At 40.5% G+C, this 19,079-nt stretch overlaps 12 protein-coding genes across 12 annotated transcripts; 5 read left to right on the plus strand and 7 right to left on the minus strand.

The window, feature by feature from the left end:
• DI09_92p10 (uncharacterized protein) lies at positions 1 to 584 on the minus strand (the record flags this gene model as incomplete). The annotated part of the gene is made up of 2 exons (XM_013381010.1): positions 1 to 408; positions 457 to 584. Coding segments are annotated over 2 exons (536 nt in total), but the record flags the coding sequence as incomplete, so codon positions are not given.
• Positions 585 to 1,922: 1,338 nt separating this feature from the next.
• DI09_92p20 (uncharacterized protein) lies at positions 1,923 to 3,547 on the plus strand (the record flags this gene model as incomplete). The annotated part of the gene is made up of 3 exons (XM_013381011.1): positions 1,923 to 2,325; positions 2,364 to 2,766; positions 3,223 to 3,547. The coding sequence occupies 3 exons, from the start codon at positions 1,923 to 1,925 to the stop codon at positions 3,545 to 3,547; spliced, it is 1,131 nt and encodes a 376-aa protein (XP_013236465.1).
• Positions 3,548 to 3,981: 434 nt separating this feature from the next.
• On the minus strand, positions 3,982 to 4,182 carry DI09_92p30 (uncharacterized protein; the record flags this gene model as incomplete). The annotated part of the gene is made up of 2 exons (XM_013381012.1): positions 3,982 to 4,135; positions 4,157 to 4,182. 2 exons carry the CDS (start codon positions 4,180 to 4,182, stop codon positions 3,982 to 3,984), a joined length of 180 nt encoding a protein of 59 aa, XP_013236466.1.
• Positions 4,183 to 4,421: 239 nt separating this feature from the next.
• Positions 4,422 to 5,470, minus strand: DI09_92p40 (uncharacterized protein; the record flags this gene model as incomplete). The annotated part of the gene is made up of 2 exons (XM_013381013.1): positions 4,422 to 5,138; positions 5,168 to 5,470. The coding sequence occupies 2 exons, from the start codon at positions 5,468 to 5,470 to the stop codon at positions 4,422 to 4,424; spliced, it is 1,020 nt and encodes a 339-aa protein (XP_013236467.1).
• A 609-nt stretch (positions 5,471 to 6,079) lies between these two features.
• On the plus strand, positions 6,080 to 6,893 carry DI09_92p50 (uncharacterized protein; the record flags this gene model as incomplete). The annotated part of the gene is made up of 2 exons (XM_013381014.1): positions 6,080 to 6,345; positions 6,395 to 6,893. 2 exons carry the CDS (start codon positions 6,080 to 6,082, stop codon positions 6,891 to 6,893), a joined length of 765 nt encoding a protein of 254 aa, XP_013236468.1.
• Positions 6,894 to 7,123: 230 nt separating this feature from the next.
• DI09_92p60 (uncharacterized protein) lies at positions 7,124 to 8,038 on the minus strand (the record flags this gene model as incomplete). Its single annotated transcript, XM_013381015.1, has 2 exons — positions 7,124 to 7,553; positions 7,641 to 8,038. 2 exons carry the CDS (start codon positions 8,036 to 8,038, stop codon positions 7,124 to 7,126), a joined length of 828 nt encoding a protein of 275 aa, XP_013236469.1.
• A 175-nt stretch (positions 8,039 to 8,213) lies between these two features.
• DI09_92p70 (uncharacterized protein) lies at positions 8,214 to 9,794 on the minus strand (the record flags this gene model as incomplete). Its single annotated transcript, XM_013381016.1, has 4 exons — positions 8,214 to 8,231; positions 8,269 to 9,262; positions 9,287 to 9,492; positions 9,516 to 9,794. The coding sequence occupies 4 exons, from the start codon at positions 9,792 to 9,794 to the stop codon at positions 8,214 to 8,216; spliced, it is 1,497 nt and encodes a 498-aa protein (XP_013236470.1).
• Positions 9,795 to 10,438: 644 nt separating this feature from the next.
• Positions 10,439 to 10,891, plus strand: DI09_92p80 (uncharacterized protein; the record flags this gene model as incomplete). The annotated part of the gene is given in 2 exon segments (XM_013381017.1): positions 10,439 to 10,733; positions 10,749 to 10,891. 2 exon segments carry the CDS (start codon positions 10,439 to 10,441, stop codon positions 10,889 to 10,891), a joined length of 438 nt encoding a protein of 145 aa, XP_013236471.1.
• A 445-nt stretch (positions 10,892 to 11,336) lies between these two features.
• DI09_92p90 (uncharacterized protein) lies at positions 11,337 to 12,043 on the minus strand (the record flags this gene model as incomplete). The annotated part of the gene is made up of 4 exons (XM_013381018.1): positions 11,337 to 11,403; positions 11,434 to 11,603; positions 11,630 to 11,899; positions 11,927 to 12,043. 4 exons carry the CDS (start codon positions 12,041 to 12,043, stop codon positions 11,337 to 11,339), a joined length of 624 nt encoding a protein of 207 aa, XP_013236472.1.
• A 1,183-nt stretch (positions 12,044 to 13,226) lies between these two features.
• On the plus strand, positions 13,227 to 14,148 carry DI09_92p100 (bromodomain-containing protein; the record flags this gene model as incomplete). Its single annotated transcript, XM_013381019.1, has 4 exons — positions 13,227 to 13,248; positions 13,323 to 13,429; positions 13,454 to 13,774; positions 13,846 to 14,148. The coding sequence occupies 4 exons, from the start codon at positions 13,227 to 13,229 to the stop codon at positions 14,146 to 14,148; spliced, it is 753 nt and encodes a 250-aa protein (XP_013236473.1).
• A 2,327-nt stretch (positions 14,149 to 16,475) lies between these two features.
• On the plus strand, positions 16,476 to 17,348 carry DI09_92p110 (uncharacterized protein; the record flags this gene model as incomplete). Its single annotated transcript, XM_013381020.1, is given in 4 exon segments — positions 16,476 to 16,542; positions 16,566 to 17,059; positions 17,075 to 17,243; positions 17,275 to 17,348. The coding sequence occupies 4 exon segments, from the start codon at positions 16,476 to 16,478 to the stop codon at positions 17,346 to 17,348; spliced, it is 804 nt and encodes a 267-aa protein (XP_013236474.1).
• Positions 17,349 to 17,408: 60 nt separating this feature from the next.
• DI09_92p120 (uncharacterized protein) lies at positions 17,409 to 18,692 on the minus strand (the record flags this gene model as incomplete). Its single annotated transcript, XM_013381021.1, has 1 exon — positions 17,409 to 18,692. One exon carries the CDS (start codon positions 18,690 to 18,692, stop codon positions 17,409 to 17,411), a length of 1,284 nt encoding a protein of 427 aa, XP_013236475.1.
• Positions 18,693 to 19,079: the final 387 nt, after the last annotated feature.

The following is a 19,079-nucleotide window of genomic DNA, read 5'->3' on the forward strand; positions in this document are numbered from 1 at the left end:
ATATTATCAGGCTTCAAGTCCCCATGAACAACACCATTTTCATGCATAAATTTAATCGCTTCTGCAACTTTTTTGAAAATATAAGCGAATATTTTTAGATTTTCCTTCCAATCTTCAGGGATATCAACTAAATCGCATCCTTTTACATATTCCATAAATATCCTATTCTCATGCACATGGTAAGCAGAAACAATGTTTTCATGTTGAAGTTTTTTTTGAATGGAAAATTCTCTTTCAATAAAAGATGGTTTGAATGTTTCCGAAAACTCTTTAATCAGAAAATATTCTGTTGCTACACGCCTTAGCTCTTCTTCATCAGTTTTCGCCATTTTGGTAAATTCTACTGTGTCTAAAAGTTCTTGACCCATAGGGCCTTCACGACTAACCAGGGATGCCAAATGTATCATGCTGCATTTGATGTTGCTTACTTCAGTAAGCGTTTGTTTTATTACATACCCTACCGTCACTTCCTGAGGTTGATCTGTTTCTTCTAGCGAAAGTTTAGAAACCAAATCTACTTGAGATGTAGCTGCAGAAATCTTATATAGAAATAGCACAAACAAAATACGTTTGCAGAAAATCATTCGGAGCTTAAAATAAAAATCCATCAGTCGATTTTGCATGCTACGTAAATTTTAATTAAATTATAAAAAGCTGTACACCGGTGTTTAAAGTGCAGCCAAATCAATAGGGGAGTTATCCTCTTCAAATTGTCTTCGTTTTCACATAAATTTGTTGTGCTCTTTCTCTCAGGCATCGAAATCGCTACTTTATGCCTTTTCAACGCGCGGGGTGCTTTTCAACGCGCGGGATGCTTTTTAACTTTACATTGGACTCGCACATTTTCGCACTAGAAAATAAAGCTCAATCCTTTTATTTCTTCGATAGCTACAATGGCCCAGCAAAGAACTTTTACACTATGAACGAAGGAAGTGAAGGGCATTTTTTAAATCAAAAATCATAAATTCAAGATCCACTCTCCTGATGACATAAAAGAATTTTTTTCGCCTCCTCAAACTTGCTATTTTTGGTTGTTTCCGTTGGACAGACTTGCCACATTATTATTCCGGTACCTTTTTCACCACCTGGAAATTCATACAACTTTACTTTTCTCAAGGCCACGTGTAAAGATGACCATTTTAACATTGAAGGCCATGATCGAGAGATCGAACTTGCCATCTTCTACCTGCTTGTGCTTTTAAGGTACTATGACAAGGCTATGGAATACGTTTCCTTATACACGAGTGTTTCTTTTCGACTCAGTGAGCTTGAATTGGTTATTTTGCGAAATATCCTTGAAATTAAATACCGTGATCTCTACTACCATGTGATACAAACCTGGACAAACAATCTACTTAATGAAAATGAAATTCTTTTCAAGCTCTCCTTGAATGACGAGGATAAGGTCAAAATTATTAACGAAATTGCAAATTTCATTCCTGTTATCTCATTCAAGTATAAAAGGCTTCTTTTTTCCTAACATCAATTAAAATAAATATCTTTGGACATATTCTAACAACTTGGAACTCGATTGTAGTTTTCGAGGTTCTTCAAAAATACAACCAGATATCCCCACACTCAAGGAGGCTATAAAAGATGCTGACTCTGAACATTCTTATTATGCACCTTTGGAATTAAAACTGACCCATTGGTGTGAATTTCAGAATTTTTTCTTTCCAAGTTGTCTCTCTTTTCTATATCACCTAGCTGGATCATCCAAAGGTTTACCTGATTTTTTCGATAAAATAGATTCTCCATATCTCAATTTTATACGATTTTATCTTGAAATGGAGAAAAATAGAGAAAAATACAAATTTGTTTCTTTATTTCATGTCCTTTTCGTAGTTTTCAATACGTCAAGTGATCTTAAAAAACTCTCAACCTTCTTTTCTGACTTGAAAGAAAAAAGAGTCCCCTATGACATGTTCGACATTTATCAATCATTGATGGGATTTCAATTATTTTCTCCTTATGATGAATTAAAGAGGATTGATGAAACGCTCCGATCGCCTCCCCATGAATATGAGAATCTCCTAAGCATATCCACGAAAAGGAAAGCTCTTTCATCTGATTTTTTCAAGGCAGATGTGAAGTTTACGTTCTTTAGTGATTCTGATTCTCTTAAAGAGACATTGAAATCAATGGTATTTACTGATGAACTTCTCTCTAGGTTTCCCATAAGAGCGTTGAAATACCCAATGCTTCTTGGCCAAATATTGCTTTTTGGGTCGATTGAGGAACTTTGGACCTTTTTCACACTTGGTGATCAAAACATTCACGAGCTACTTGATATTTTGTGGTCTCATTTCATAAAATTTTTTTATTGTAAGTCTCCCCTTTTGCAAAAAATACTTTTTGCGAAGTCTGGGTCTGGAAAAGGGAAGCTTTTACTCAAAAAGAGGGATATTTGCCTAAAGAACCATTAGTCGTCACTGTGCAGGACAAAGTTTTTATTCTCATCGAGTTTTTCACAGGATCTCTCTTGTATGAAGAACAGAAGACAATTATGTCTAAAATTGTAGACAAAATGACGCATGGAAGATTTTATGTCGTGCAACAGGGAATGGCTGGGGGAAAACCCGCGCGTTTTGGTCCGGTTGCCGAAATCTTGGCAACGTCGATTTTGAGAAAACTGCCTATCTTCATTTTTCCCAATTCTATCCTCAATCAGAACATTATCCAACTGCAGCGATGGCTTTTTAACTTTTTCGGGAAAAGAGTTTTCGAATTCAAAACAGAAAGATCGGCCTATGGATACAGCGAACCGTATCTGCGCAATTTATACTGTGATCTTACAATGGCTCATCACCGCGGCGATGTATTCGTGTCTTTGATCAACAGCATTCAATGCCTGTTGAACGCTAGGAAGGAACTGCTTTTTCAAAACCGAGCAACGATGATAAAAAAGAGTTATCTTCGAAAGAAGAATTTTTCCATATTTTATATCGGCCGATAACAAGGCTTCCTTGCAAAGAGTTTTTACTTTTGCTCATCTGAGTCAGCTCAAGAGAGATCATAAAGAGAGAGCTCTTTTACCCTGGCAAGCATTCCTTTCCGGGGTTTTTAAGAGCTTTTATTGTCCCGCTTATTCTGCAGCTAATTCGATTCCCAATTGGGACAGTATTATCAACCTGAACAATCAAAAATCGATTGATCAGCTTAAATGGATCTTTTTTCTTAAAGAATCCCAAAGCGTGACATTTTAAAATTTTTTCAAACTAGCCAAATAGTGCAGACATTTTTCCGAAATTTTGAAATATCTTTGATCCCATCAGTTATCAATAATCCTGCATTGGATAGCGAGACTGTTGTCCAATCCATCCAAGAACAGCAATTTGTTCAAGAGCAGGAAGAGATTTATGAAAACCTTGAAGATCCAAATGTACCCATTTCACAGCGTTATGCATCTTTTGGAATATCTGATGCCAAACTTCCTAATCTAAGAGCTAGATTTATAAACGAGTTTGCAAAAACTGTTGTTGATGCGCTTAATTTAAATGATTCATACACGAAGTATTCGGTTTTTGTTGATATTTTCGGCAAATAAAAGGTATTTGCCACAATGAACGATGTTTCCGAAAATCTCGGAGATGCCTCCCATTTCTTCTTTTTTCCTGCACTTGTAAACATCTATAATCTGGACGAATTTGACTTGGAAGAGATGCTTCACTATCTAGCATACTCTGGCAGTATCATTGGTTTGGTAAATCTTTTAGATACCTCTATGAAGGTTGTTAGATATTTGATTTTGGGGCTTATGTCAGCTAATGACCTGATGCTGCAGCAATGGATATACTTTGCAAGAAAATTTAAAAGGATATCCTCATTGAAGCTATTGAGGGCTATAAAATCAAAGTTTAGGGCTAAAATCAGATGCCATTTGGCAGATCTTGTTATAAATGCCAGTATTTCGGTGGAAAGCTATTCATCCTCAAAATATCTGTAAAAAGGCCCTTTAATTCTAAAACTGGTCGGTTTAATTCAGATTTTCCATCCGATGATGTCACCACTTGCAAGAAGATGAGGCTGCGCCAAAATGATTAAAAAATCGGACCTAATCAAAAGGGGCACATCTTTTTCCCTCAAAGTAACCTCCAGAGTTGTATTTGGTGTTCCTCTGTTTGGGACTCGTGTCCTATAATATCTCTAATAATACATGGATGATTTATAAGCGGCCATCATTAACTAATTTACGTCACTCTCCATCTATCACTCGGAAAATTTTATTTGCGTTAAACTTTTTCGTTTTTATGTTGCAATCTCCTACTGTCTATGGGTGTTGAAAAAAGCATAGAGAAAACAGATGAAAAATTGCTTTGAAAATTATTGGAAAAATGCGACTGAACCCATTTATTTGTCTAAAATTGTTGGTAAGTTGGTCTCTTTTTGCCACGCTGAGGCGGTTGGGGGTTTTCATTTATTTATTTATTTAATAAATTGGTATTTTCTGGTGAAAATCGTTTCAACTGCGACGTAAAAAGGACAGATTGGGCCCATCCAGGATAAATTTTAAATAGGTTACAAAAGTGTTCGCGTATCTTTTTATACTCAGATTCTGCTAGAGTAGATTTCTTCAAGGTACCCGGTGAACAGAAGTAGATCTTTAAAGCTAATTTGTACATGTGAACATCAATTGGAAAGGCATCTAATCGATCTAGAGAAAAAAGAGCCACACAATCGGCAACCTTTCTTCCTACTCCCGGAAACTGAAGAAGAAAAGCAACAACGTTTTCATATGAGCAAGATTCTCTTTGCTGATAAAGAGCGGAAACACCAAGTTCGGAAAGCAATTTGACTGTTTCGGAAATGAACCTTGCCCGGTAGCCAAAGCCCAAGTTTCTCAATTTAGTTTCTAAAGTGGCCATGCCGGCAGATAGTTGATCAATTGTCGGAAAAGCATACGAAAGCAAGGGAAAAGAAAGCGCTTCCTTGCTATCAAGAGGAGTTCCAAAATTTACATGCAAGGACTGGACCATTTTGGTAATACGCGAGATATTATTGTTGGATGAGCAAATAAAAGAGAGCAGGGTTAGCAGTGGATCTTGTCGTAATATTCTAATCCCTTCGAAAGTATCGCAAATGGAGTCGAAATACTTGTCGCTTGATCGCCATTTGATGATAAGCTCATCTAGGGAAACCTAAAAATAATTGTCAAAAGCACGGCTACATTTAGGCGGAAATAATCAAAAAGATAGTGGTATGCATTTTCAGGAGAAATCGAGCCCGTTTGATGAAAAATCACCCTATCACAGGAGCTATAGGAAAGCAAAATAATAGAACGGTCTATGACAGATCCCCAGTGCTCATCTGCAACCTTAACCCAGTTAAAGGCCTGACCGCCCTCTAAGCATGCCTGCAAATTTAATGTGGCTCGCGTAGCAGGAAGGACGTACCATGGCTCCACTTTCAGCTTGTTCAAGGCAGGAGCGAGAACATGTGACGCACAAAAAGGGGGCACTTCAATGAGCATTAAACTTTTGGAAATTTATAAAATTTATTTGTCTCTGCCCCATCGGTCTTTGCTATGTCATTATGGAGTGTTATTTTCTCAATAATTTCATTAAAGTTTTGGCCTTTTTTTAGGGAAGTAAGGTCTATCACTTCGCTCACAGTCGAGTCCAAGAAAAATCTCGAAATTTTGGATCAACAGGTTCTTGATGTTAGGGAAGAAATTGAATATTCCGAGAAACTGAGCAAGAAAATGCAACGGATCTTCTTTCTCTCAACAATTTTTGCAGTTTCAATTTGCCTTCTTTGTTTGTGGTTGGATGTTGCCTATGCCCTAAAAACAATGGAAAGCGATCCCATATTCTACTTATCTTCCTCCGTCAAAAGACCCCAGAGATCTTTATTCTCTATTTTGCTTCTCATCCCAGTGGATTTTCTTGTGAATCACGGTAACTCAACTTCCCGCCGTCGAGAATTGCCGCTTTCCTTTTTATTCTTCGAGTGGTTTCTATTTTTTGCTATTTTTCCATTTGTGTAATTTGGCGTTTATGTCTAACATTGTAGCTTTTATTTCTTTCACCTACTTATAACCAAGTGGATCGAGAGAAAGATCTCGAATTTGCAAAAGAAAATGGAGGGCTTGAAAAAAAAACAAGCCTCAATACTTTCAGATATTCTTGAAACCTCAAATGCGGTTACCGTTTTGGGTATGATGGGCAAATACCAGCGCGAGTTGCCGCTTGTTGACGCTACCTTTAAAGCAAGCAACATATCAATCAATAGAGAGAATATTGAAGCCGATGTCACACCTACAAAAGCGGGACAAAAAGCTTTGTCCGTCCAACAACAGATCTTGACAACACAAGAAGAGCCTTCCTCGTTGTTGAATATCCCATCGTTATCGATATCGTACAGAAGGTAGTATCCAAGCTAATTCTTTATTTAGATGCTGGATAGATCGGATTATAGATCTACTATTAGGTGACGTATATGAATATGGCGGGGAGTTCATTTCTGAAGCAGGTCGCCCCTCAACTTCACACTCGGGCTGCTTTCCGACTTGCCTGCCAGTATATGCCCTTATATGCAGAACGTGCAAGTCACATAATGGAATGGTTCCATATCATAGAGCTTCAACTATAGTCTATAAATGTCCCATTTGTAATGTTGAAAACGAGGCCCTTGGAAACGAAGAAAAGGTGGAAAAAATGGAAAAAGTAGAAAATATGGAAAGAATGGAAAAAATTGAGCCCTACGATGAAAATCATCTAGAAAATAGTGCCAAAGAAAGCCCTTGTAGATTTGAAGAAAGCACAGAGAATACGCAGCTTGAAACAAGCCCAAATGATGAAGATGAAAAAAGCCCATTAAGCAGGAAAGGCACTAGACGCAAATCGTCGCTTGGGAATTCTAAGAGTCAGAGAAGGAAACAAACTTCAGGCTAAATGTTAATTTTAATTTTAATAAACAGTCACAAACACAGTGCCGATGGGCCTTACTCTTCATTCAGCGCAGATGGTTGCCTTATCAAGTCATTATTATGATGAGTTTTTAAAATCGCTCAAGTTAAAAGGTAATAATTGCATCATTTGCACAAATAGATCTGCTGACGAAGGAATACAATGCCCTCAACAGGAAAAATTGGTTTCTAAAGTAAATCCAAGTATCCCTAAATTTAATTACTACTTTTGATCCACGGATGTGTAAGAACACCATCCAATGGGAGCCTATCTTCTGGATTAGCCTGAAGTAGGCTTCTAATAAGGTCTTGTGCATCTTTTGAAACTGAGGACGGCATTTCGTACTGCACTTTGGCTATCCGGGCATAAGTTGCTCTGTTGGGGCCTTCCGTTTCAAATGGCGGCTTTCCCACGAGAAACTCAAAAAGCAATACACCTAGAGCCCAAAGATCCACGGAGGTCGAATGTTCCCTGCCTGAGACCATTTCTGGGGGGAGATAATCAAGTGTCCCACAAAGAGTGGTTCGTCTAAAGAAATGAAAAACCACTTGGAACCTTGAGTTTGGGGCGTGGACAGACCATCCAAAGTCGGCAATCTTGACCTCGCCCTGGAGACCGAGAAGCAAGTTTTCCGGCTTTATGTCTCTATGGATGACATGTTTCGAATGGAGGTATTTCAATGCACTTGCCAGCTGCCAAATATACTAGTTCGATATTAAATAACCCCCATACCTTTGCTGCTTCTGGCTCGGTAAATTTTCCTTTGGAACATAAGATTTTGTAAAGTTCGCCTTGGGCTGCATATTCCAAGATGAGGTAGATCCGCTTTTCATCATAGAAGTATCCATATAGCCGGAGAATATTGGGATGCCTGCAAAAATAAAATCGGCAAGATACCTGAGATGAGATTGTATTTCTATTTCCCTCCTAAGTTGCTTCTCCACGTTGGCAGAGATCAGCTCATTCTTAAAGAGCATTTTCAGAGCAACAATGTAGCCAGATGATTTTTCTTTGGCCAAATACACGTGTCCAAATTTCCCCTTGCCAAGAGGCTTTCCAATTTCAAAGTCCGAAATTGTCCATTGGCGTTCACTGTTATGGCAGGTTGGTGCAGCTAGACCGCCCATCATATCGTGTCTAAAGCGTCAAACCTCAAAATGAAAACTACTCCCAAAATTGTTATTTTGCAATTTTATTAGCAAAAGTTGTCATTTAATGTTCTAGTTGAAAGTTTGCAAATACAGCTAGAGTGCATCTAGAAAATTGCCGTGGTATCGACGCCGCAGATGATGCGTTGAGGTGGAACTACATATTCTTCACTGCCTTTTTTGAGAATTCCAGGAAATATTTGAAGACCTACCTTTTGGTCGGAGGGAGTGGCCCGCTCATGTTCCTGTATCCCATCTTTGGTGAATTCGTCTTGAATGACGGGAAGAGCATCTGGTTGAATGGGTTTGGAGGCCATGGCTCTTTTTCCATTTCCAAGCTGAAAGGCATGGTTGGATCCCCACGTGAAAACATTAAATCCAAATCGAGGAAGTACTCCGTCATTATCTACTCTGGTTTGCATAGTAGCCGCAAGATGAGTTCTTCCAATAGAAAGAGAATTGAGAGCAATTGGAGAAATCCTTCCAGTACTTTCGTTATAATAAGAAAGGCGAGAAATATCGGTTACCGGGACCATTTCGAACTGACATTGTCGGAAAGAATTATTGCCAAGTTGACCCCACATGCCTGCACCGGTTGTGTAACATTCTGCCAGGTTTCCCGGTGATGATTCGGTTAAGAATGCAGATGTGTCACCGCCTGCCCATATTCCCGTGATTGGCGTTGAAAATGGCGCATTAACGACAATAGGAGTCATGTTGACCACTCCAAGAAGCTTCCCAAGTTGCCCATATCCATTTGCACCGAATCCCCAGACTTGTCCAGAAGCTGTTCGCAGAAGGGTATGATGGGTTCCTGCAGCTATTTCGGCTATCTTGTTTCCAAGGTCGACTTTACAGAAGAGAGGTCTATGCAGTCTTTCCGCTGTGGAACCATCAAGTTCCGCAATAGAGTCTCTCCATTTGATGCGTTGCGGTTCTTGGCCTTTTAGCTTCTTTGGGTTCGGTCTCAATAGGGAATCCGACGCTTCGATGGCATTTTGAATCATTTCGCCTGTGGTTAGCTGCTGTGCTGGCGATGGCACCTTGAAGAGGACAAGAGCATCAAGATCGCTGTCTTTGCTCTTTAAAGAATCGTATCCTAGTTGTCCAAACATGTTGGAATGGGTGTCGATAGCCATTGTGAATACATTTCCATGGTTGGATAGTAAAACCACATGATGATCGCCAGAAACTAGTTGCACGATCCTATGATAACCGAAACATCTTTACTTTTCCGTTTTAGACAAAAACGGCAAATCTACGATTTGAACCGTGTCGGCAACGAAGGGTTTGGAAGATGCAGTGAATAGCCAGTTCTTTATCCAGCCAAAAGCTCCAGAGGGAGCGGAGGAGCTCTCAATAGAGTCACAGCTGATGGATGGGCTTTTTTTTAGCCATGGTTTTTCTCTTACTCCATCCGAGATAAACAATTTTTGCTACACTTAGATAGAGAAAATACCTCATCATTGACAGCTATGATGTGTTCTTTTGTCGTGGCAACAAGGACCAAGTTATGGCCAACAATAGTAGGTTCTGGGCTTCTGTTGATATATTCAGGGCCTTCAAACCCACTGATGATGATGTCTCTTTTTGCAGGCGAAACAGGCGATGTGGAGAGGATGGAAGAGTCTTCTAGCTGTGGTGCATTTTCTATGAAATTTATGAGGCCATTAAATCCGTGCCCCCATTGAATAAGATCTCCAGATGGATCGATACAAGCTGCATGCTTTTTGGCCATTGCAACTCCTTTGATCCTTGACCCGAACAAATTTTTCAATTCAGAAAGAGATAGCCGCGATTCATAGAGAGAAGCAAGTGTATAGTTCAGGCTACTTAGGGATCGTGAGCCGGAAATGTTGATTTGCTGCGGAAATTTGATTGACAGCGAATCTGAAAGAGGATCAGCAACTCCATAATAGTTGTCTCCAAAGAGAAAAAGCGTTGCCTCTGGCGTCACCGTGATCAGCCGTTTGGATATGTCTCTCATTTCGTCGCAAAAGACCCTAATATTATTGGTATCGTTGGAGGCATAAAGAATAGTTGAAAATAAAGAGGCTCCAATGACAAATCCAGTATATCTGGTGGAGAGCAATTTACTCAACGGTGTCATTATGGGGACAAATAAAGTTTATTTGTAAAAAGTAACTTGTTTGCACAATGCAACTTTTTTTAAAATCATGTCCCACAAGGCCGTTCCCGGTGGTGGAAGGAAGAAAAAAGGTGCTCAAACGCTGAGCCTCTCCGAGTTTCAGTCGCTTTCATGTACGAGTTTTGTCTCATATTTTAGTTTCTGGTAGCGGGGACACCGGTTCTTGGGTCGATTCCAGTCCTCTTCCATCAGCGTCATCTCTTCTTCCAAGCGGGCCGTCAGGATCCCAATTTATGTCGTCTTCTGGATCCACCTCCTCCACTAGCTTTCGTTCTGAATTGTTTGCTCCCGTTGACATGAGCAAGCTTCCATCTTCCCCTCCATTCACGGCCTATATTGGAAATCTTCCGTTTGATATCCAAAAAGATGATATTGTAAAGTCGTTTCCTGCCTCATCTATTGTAACCATTAAGCTGGTCCGTGATAAAGTCGATGATAAGCCAAAGGGCCATGGGTATGTAGAGTTTGAGGACATTGAGTCTTTGAAGAGAGCCTTGGATCTGAATGGAAAGCTCGAAATTGGATCCCGTAAAATTAGGATAGACATTTCCGAGTCTTCTGGAAAGGGATCCTTTGTCGGCAACTTTTCTAGAAATCAAAATTCGTCTTCAGAAATTTCTCGTCGCACTGAACCATTGGAAGAATCGTTTCATTCTTCGTCCTCTTCGTTCCAAGGAAGCAAGTAAGCTGTCATCTTTAATTTAGGCGTTCATTTTCATCAAAATATCCTACCTCAAGTCTAGAAATCGAGAGAAGATCCGATCCAATTTATGATTCTGATTTTAGGCAAAACAATTCTTTCCAGAAAAAGTCTGCAGATATTCCGGAGATTACTAGAAATTCAACTAATTCATTTACCGAAGTGGCTAGAACTTCCTCCAATTTTTTCCCTGAAAGTACTAGAGGTCCCTCCAATTCTTTCAAAAGGAACACCGATACAGTTGAAATCAGCCGCAGGACCGATCCCATAATTGACTCTGGCAATAAAGACGGTTCCGGTTGGAGACCAGAGCCACGAACATTCCGGTCTGCGAAACCGAACTTCCCAGCCGCGTCATCGTCGTCAGAAGATTCCTGGCGATCTTAGCGTTATTATGATTAAAAATGGCAATGTTACACTGGGTTTGGTATTTAGTGGTTTATCATGTTTTCTAAATAGGCGGCCAAATCGTGATGTCCATTTTCATTTGCAATTTCCCTATGAAAGTTATTCGAGCGCTTATTTTACAAAACAGAGCTTCCTTCGCTATCTGTCTCTTTGATGCTCGATGGGCACGTTGAGTGCAGCATTTTGATGATATCGAGATTGCCCACCGCTGCGGCCCGATGTGCAGGATTTTGGCCCAAGTTATTTTTGATTTTGGGATCCGCCGACGCGTTCAAGAGCAAACTCACGAGCTAAGATAAGATCAAATGTGTGCAACCTCAATGGATTGCTTTGAACATGCATAATGTAGGGCAGTCATTCCAGAGGACGATTGAATGTTTACAAATCCAACAAGAGCGGGCTGATCCGCACTTGAGGTGGCCAGCAGCAGTTTTGAAGTGCCAATATCCTTTTGAGAGGCCGCGATGTGAAGAGAGGTCCATCCCTCGTCATCCTTGGTAGCAGGAGAATGGCCATTAGACAGAAAAAAAGCAACAATTTCATGATCCTTCAACGAAGCTGCATGATGCAGCGGCGATCGCCCGTCCTAAACGCCTAAGCAGAGCCTACTTACTTCGTCACGCTCAAACGAATCTGCAGAGATATCATGCAATGCAGATAATGGCAGCTTCTTCGAGTGAACATCTCTAATCAACTGAAATTGGTCGCCCATTAAACTTAAAATTTTCATCTTTTACAAATGCCTAACAGCGATTTCCCAAGGCTCCCAGTGGTGCTTTGTCATGGTACCGTGATCGCTTTCTTACCTTATGCAAGGGCTGCTTGGATTCGATGTCATCGGTATTTTAGCCTTTTAAGGGACTAGGATTAAAATCTTTTAAAAAATGGCAAATCCCATATTGGGAAGGCGTCCACGTAAGAGCTCTCTCCCATAGTGTACTGAATTAGGAATTTCTTCTTTCAAATAACACTCCAATTTTCATAGCTAAAGTGCCACCTTTTGCGCCAATTCATATTCGCGCCAATGAGCTTTATCGATTTATTGATTCAAAAGATGTGTTAAGAAAAACGCCCTTTCATATGATTGGACATTCCATGGGGGGTTTGGATGCTCGCTATCTGGCCTCCATTCTTAATGTCGGCCCAAACAGCAAGTTCAACATTGCTTCCATTACAACTCTTTCGTCTCCACACCGAGGCTCAATGATGGCCAATTTATGGTGTGATTTTTTGCTATCCAAGCGAGACTTTCGGTTTAACTTGAGCCAGGATTATGTCTCCAAAAGAGAATTCTTATTGCGGTCTCTTTTTTTTTGGGTTAGCACATTGATGAATGCAAGCATTTCGTCTGATTCTGGAGCCCATCCATCCTTTGTCTCGTTTTCTGATAGCCGCAGTGGCCCAGAGTTTTCTGTATACAAAAATCTTTTCCATACACTGTACCACTTGAGCCCGGATTTCATGGAACATTCGTTCAACCAAAATGTGCTAAATGCACCGGAAATACAATATTTCTCTGTGGGTGGCGATATTTCAAGCATTGTATCGATGCCTTGTTTTTCACCTGATCTTTAGGATTTAGAAAACTGGCCCTATAAGCAATACTATCACTTGGTTCTAAACAAAGAGGGCCCAAATGATGGGCTGGTAAGTGTCAACTCGGCAAAGTGGGGAAAGTATCACGGCACATTTGCAATTAAGCACCATCAATTTTGCAGAGTGAAGAGAATTTTAAATTTAACCGGCGAAGCGCTTCCAGCGGCCGATATCAGGGAGCGCATATCGATGCTACGAACAATTTGCTCCCAAATAAAGGCCATTGAGTGAGCAAAAACACACGGCAGATTAAACCAATTTTTTAAATTTTCATTGTGCTTTAATTGAACTGCATTGACTTGCAATATTATTTTCATATGATACCACACTCCAAAGACAGTGATGAGTGTCGTCATATTTTCTTTATTAATTCTTGTCTAAATAGTATTCGTTGCGTTGAAATTATTTTGTAGACTACTTTGCGACGGATGAATTGGATCAATTAATAGGAGCGCCCGAGTTTCTTACTCTTGAAGAGGAGCTGTTGGATTACAAATATTTTTCTAGCAACATGAAGCCGGTATTTTTGTATTTTTATTTCCAGATAAAAAAAGAAGAGGCCACCGGGAAAAAGAAATCTGTCAACGACGTTCTCGGCCTTTCAAAATTTTCATCCCTCAATTTATCTATTAATTCCCGATTTTTATTAGATTCGCTAAAAAGTGATCACACACCCGAAAATATCACGGCCAAGCTCGAGGATGAACAGCAGGAATTGCAAAAATTGCAATTCCACGACGCAATTCCATTGACAGGAACATTGGAGGAAGAAGTATCAAAGGCATCAATGACCGAGGTCGATTTTCGGCTTTATCCCTTTATACAAGTTTCCAAGTTGAAAAGGAAAGACTTCAAGTCTGCCCTGGTTAATATCCTTCTTGAAACGCGGGCCCAAAAGTCTAAATGGGTACTTGTGCTTGTCTCCTTTACTTGTAGAGCTCTTACGATCGTATTGGCCAGGATGAACTGTACCCCCGTCTTGAAACGACCCTTAATATTTTGAAGAGCTTTACACCGGCTGCGACGCCATTTTTATCCAGAGTCAACAAAAGAGATGTGCCCAATTATTACAATGTCGTAACGAATCCTATGGACTTGGGTACGATGGCCAAAAAGCTAAAAAATCTCACCTATTGGTCGAAGGCCGAGTTTTTCGACGATATCATGCTGATATATAGCAATTGCTATCTTTTTAACCAAGGCGAAGTATGTGATTGTAGCTTATTATCTTTAGAATAACATCTTCCGACAGTATGCAGATCAGCTCTTGGAGAAAGCCAGGGATCTTCTTGAATCGGTCCCAGATATCAAAGTTTACCTTGTTGACAATGCCATCACTGACGTCTCAGCTCAACTAAACCATTGTGGCAAGTTTCCTGAAGAAACCCATGCCTTTGCAGACAGACCACAAATGGAAAAACGGATATTTTCGTCCTATTATTCGATTTGGAATGAGCTTTCCACACCGCTGTTCGCACCCAACTGCCATTTGGAAGAGCGGATGAGGTTTTTCACTTTTCGAAGAAAGCTGATCTCATCTCTTTGCCGCCAGCTGCCTTCTAGTTATGACTTGGAGTGTCCTTATTTAAATGCGAGTGTATTTAGGTCCTCTGATTACATGTGGATTGAATATTACTTTTCCGCTCGTCCATCTATCGCGTTGTCAAAAAATACGAGTAATATCATTGACTCGTTTTGCTTTTTGAAAAGCACCCCTCCACAAACCATCAAAAGTGGCAAAGACTCCAAAGTGATGGACAGCCAATTCTTGTCGATGGACAGCCAATTCTCGTCGTCACCACGTTCACAGATAATTTCGTGCAAATTTAAAATTCCCTCCGAGTACAAATCTTCATTCTTGGTTGGTCTGCCCGAATACAATCCTTATTCGCTGTTTAACGGGCTGCCGGTTCTTTCCTTTAAAGAGCTGCGTCAAACTCCGCAAAAAAATCCCGAGTACAGATCACATGTCAACACTACTTTTCTTAATGTAATTGAAGATCTTGCTGCTTGTCGTCGGCTGAGAAATAACATTTTCGCCTTGAAGGAGAAGGTGTCAGTCGCCAAGATTCCAATTTCCTGCACAAATCTCGATCTCTCTATTGCTTCATTTCAAGAGTTCCGACACAAGGCGCAAGACTTTTTATCTGTAGTCTCGCAACAGCAATTTCCTCTTGTTGGGATTAGGAACCAGGTCAAATTCATTATACAGCATCTTTTATTATTCTGCGGCTTTGAAGGCAAGTGTCCTTGTTTTTACCCATCCATAGGGTTCTCGTCATATGCACTTTTCACATTCACTTCCGTGATCGTTTGTAAATTTAGCACATGGATTAACGAGTTGATCCATTTTTCGGATCATACAAAGTCAATGGTACCCCATTTTCGCAATTAATTTTTAGTTTTCATATTTCCTATCGTCAAATGGATTGACATGCGAGCAGGCTCAAAACTATATAACCTGGTTTACAACTCGATATCCGCTCAAAATTAGAAGCATCAAGGCCACCTTGGCCAAGGGCGTGCAAAAGCTCCAAGATGCGGCCGATGGTCTTTCTTGTAAATACTGTTCATCGGAGACCCCTGTGAAATGCCCTGTGCACCCGAACAGCGACGAGCCCAAGTTTGAGCCTGAAGACGAACGATCCTCTCAAGAGCACATGTCAACCAATACCAATGGACAGCTCGCTGGCTCGGATTTATAATGATCATCGGTTGCTTTGTTGTGTAGCCATCCTGTATTATAGTAGATATCCTTATATATTAAAATGTAACACTTTATTTTGCATATTTGTTGACCCATTCCTTGGCCTTTTCAATATACTGTTGGCGATCCGTTTTAAAGATATGCGCAATTTCCGGAACAAGGGGGTCCTCTGGATTTGGGTCGGTGAGAAGCGAACAAATGGATAATAAAACTATCGATGAGAATATCTAATGCCTTTCACCTTTGCTGATTGTCAGAGCAGGGGACCAGTGTTCCCGTAATATATCTAGACAAATGCTGCCATTGCTGTTAATGTTGGGATGGAAGATCTTTGTTGTAAATGTCACCTTTGGAGGCTTAAACGGGTAATCCACCGGAAAGTGCACGGAGAGGAAAAAAACACCCCCCTCGAAGGGGCTATCAGAGGGGCCGATAATGGACGCTTGCCAATGGAATACTGCGATAAATAGACGAAAAACATACGATCACTCTCAACTGGACCTGCACTGCACTTGTCGGGAGGATCATTTGTCATATCCTTCAATTCCTACGAAAGAAAAATAAAATATGACAACAAGTACCTTCTGGATTCGTCTCAAGGCCATTAAAAATTTAAAATTAAACCCATGCAGTTTGTTTTAGATTCTTATATGGATTAAATTATTATAAGTAGCCCATTTTGTTGAGGTCAGATGGCCGAGTGGTCTAAGGCGTGGCGTTAAGGCCGCCATCTCTTCGGGGGCGCGAGTTCGAACCTCGCTCTGATCATTTTTAAATTTTATTTTCGCGCCTTGCGATTGATCGCATTACAGTGATTTGTACTTTTTAAGTTTATTTCCCATCTTCGTTTTTGCCTGTTATGTCCTCACAGCGCGATCATCATGTGTATCTTGCTAAACTAGCCGAACAAGCTGAAAGATATGATGGTATTTTATCATTTTTTATCTAGAAATGGTATCCCACATGAAGTCTGTTTCGGAGCTTGGATTGGAGCTTACAATTGAGGAGCGCAATTTACTTTCAGTCGGATATAAGAATGTGATTGGCTCAAGAAGAGCCTCATGGAGGATAATTTCTTCCATCGAGCAAAAAGAGGAAATCCGGGCATCATCTTCTGGTAATAGCCCTGTTCTTGAATCCCGTCTGAAAGATATACGAGATTACCGAGCAAAGGTCGAAAAGGAGCTTAATGATATCTGTCAGGATATTTTGTTGGTTCTTGAAAAGTATCTTATTCCAGCAGCTTCTACTGGCGAATCAAAGGTGTTTTACTACAAAATGAAGGGCGACTATTACCGCTACTTGGCTGAGTTTCTGATGGAGGATGAAAAAAAAGATGTCGCGGAAAAGTCCCACGACGCATATAAGATGGCTACCGATATTTCAGAAAAAGACCTTGCTCCAACGCACCCCATCCGTCTTGGGTTGGCCTTAAACTATTCCGTATTTTTTTATGAGATAAAAAATTCTCCTGACAGGGCCTGTCAACTTGCAAAACAGGCGTTTGATGATGCGATTGCGGTGCTTGATACTCTTGGAGAGGAGTCCTACAAAGACAGTACCCTAATTATGCAATTGCTTCGCGACAATTTGACTCTATGGACCTCAGATATGCACGAGGGGGGAGGTACGCAAAAATTAAAATTTTATTCCAGTAGACGCTGAAAAATCTGAACTGCAGGCTTCAGAACCGGTGGCGGAACCCGGAGCATCATCGCAGGTTGCGAACTAAATCGAACACTGAATAAATATAGGAAAGTATCTACAGAATCATATCAGATAATGTGCCGTATCATATAAGTGGGCCCCAGCCAAGTTGAGGATATAGCCCAGCGTCTGGGCGACCATTGGTGGGGTTGAAATAGGGGTCTTGCTGGAAGACATTCTGTGCCGTTGGTTGATACATTTTAGGAGCGGATCGGGGCTGAATCTGGTAAATCGGTTGAGAGTAAGCCTGCCGTGAAGAAAATATATCCCGGAACGTCATTGGTTTGGACCCGGACTGGAGCTCAAAATCTTGCATAGAAGGCTGTTCCAAAAGCACAGGCTTAAGGATTGAAGGCTTGTAAGATGTCAATTGTGAGGCCAAAGCTTGCAACACGGATGTTGGGGCTAACATGATCGGCGAAATCTGCGGAGATGGTGGTAATTGAGGCGACATAGCGGCAGGGGAAAGTTTGGAATAGCGCAGGTCCTCCAATTGGGTTATTGAGGAATTTCCCAATTGAGAAATGACGGAGGTAAGATTTTTTTGGCCTTCTAGAATTGCTTTCATCATGTCAAGAAGTGGCTTGGTAAATATAGTTTCATTATGCCAAGGATGTTGAACAGCAGAGGAAGAGTCCAGCTCGCTAAAAGGGGGGTTTAGATTTTGGGACAAGTTGGATGCAAAGGGGACATCATTCCTCTTGACCAAGAATGGAACCAAATTATAAGGAAGACCTTTAGCCGGCATGCTGCCCTGATTTTGGTTGAAAAAATTTTGAATGAGTGACAAGTTATTTAGGAAATATAACATGGACATGTCATTTGGCATCAACTTGGGTGCATCCAGCAAGGGCGGCCCTGGTGGGTCATAATGCAAATTGGGATTTTTGTGTAAACCTTCTGAAAATAAACGAAGGATGGCGGCATCTAAGGGAGTATGCGGACTATCCGGAGTATCCGAAATATCAGGACCAGCTGCGTCAATGGTTGATTTTTCTGGTCTCGACTTGTTTAAAAGCGGGCGCGTCAAATCGCTTGAAGCTCCGCAAGGTTTTGTTGAAAGTCTGTGCTTCTCCGAGCCAGAGTCTTCTTTTATTAATCTCTTTTTCAAGCCTCTTTTACCTTCTTGATTTCTGGCTTTTTCTGCAGCGAAAGATACGTCAGAATTATTGCTCAGACTAGCTGGAGTTTCATTATCATCAAAATATTTTGGGGTGTACGAGTTGGAATCTTTATGGGGAAAGGTTGTTAAAGATATAAACTCGGAACTGACAAGAGATTGGAGCACAAAAAGGCAACAAAGAATTCCGGACAACCAAAGAACACAATGTTTCATCGGATATGGAGACGCAACAGCGGACAATTGCATTCTTCAATTGAGCTTGGCATGCTAAATCAATTGGTCAAAAATAATTCCAATCGTTTTTTACGTTCAAATTTAAAAGTGCAAACTGTCAATGCCATTTTAAAGCTGCATTTTAGACGTCAAGTTCAACCCAAAAGCCATTGTTATGATACTGATTCTCCATTTCAGAATCGATATCAGTGAATTATCATTTTTTCAAATTTAACCATCTTTTTATTCCATCAAAGTTGAATGTCGAAAGTATTTTTTCCTAATTCACTTCAAGGGCGGTTTAGTAGAGTCCCCACGATGCTTGGTTTGAAAAGAGAAATGGCTCTGCATTTTTGTAAAAAAAATACTGACGCTGCTACAAATACCACTTTTCCTGAAGGGTTTCCCTCCTCTACGGAA

The sequence above is a fragment of the Mitosporidium daphniae genome, assembly GCF_000760515.2.
Source record: "Mitosporidium daphniae strain UGP3 chromosome Unknown contig-92, whole genome shotgun sequence".
Lineage (NCBI taxonomy): Eukaryota > Fungi > Microsporidia > Mitosporidium > Mitosporidium daphniae.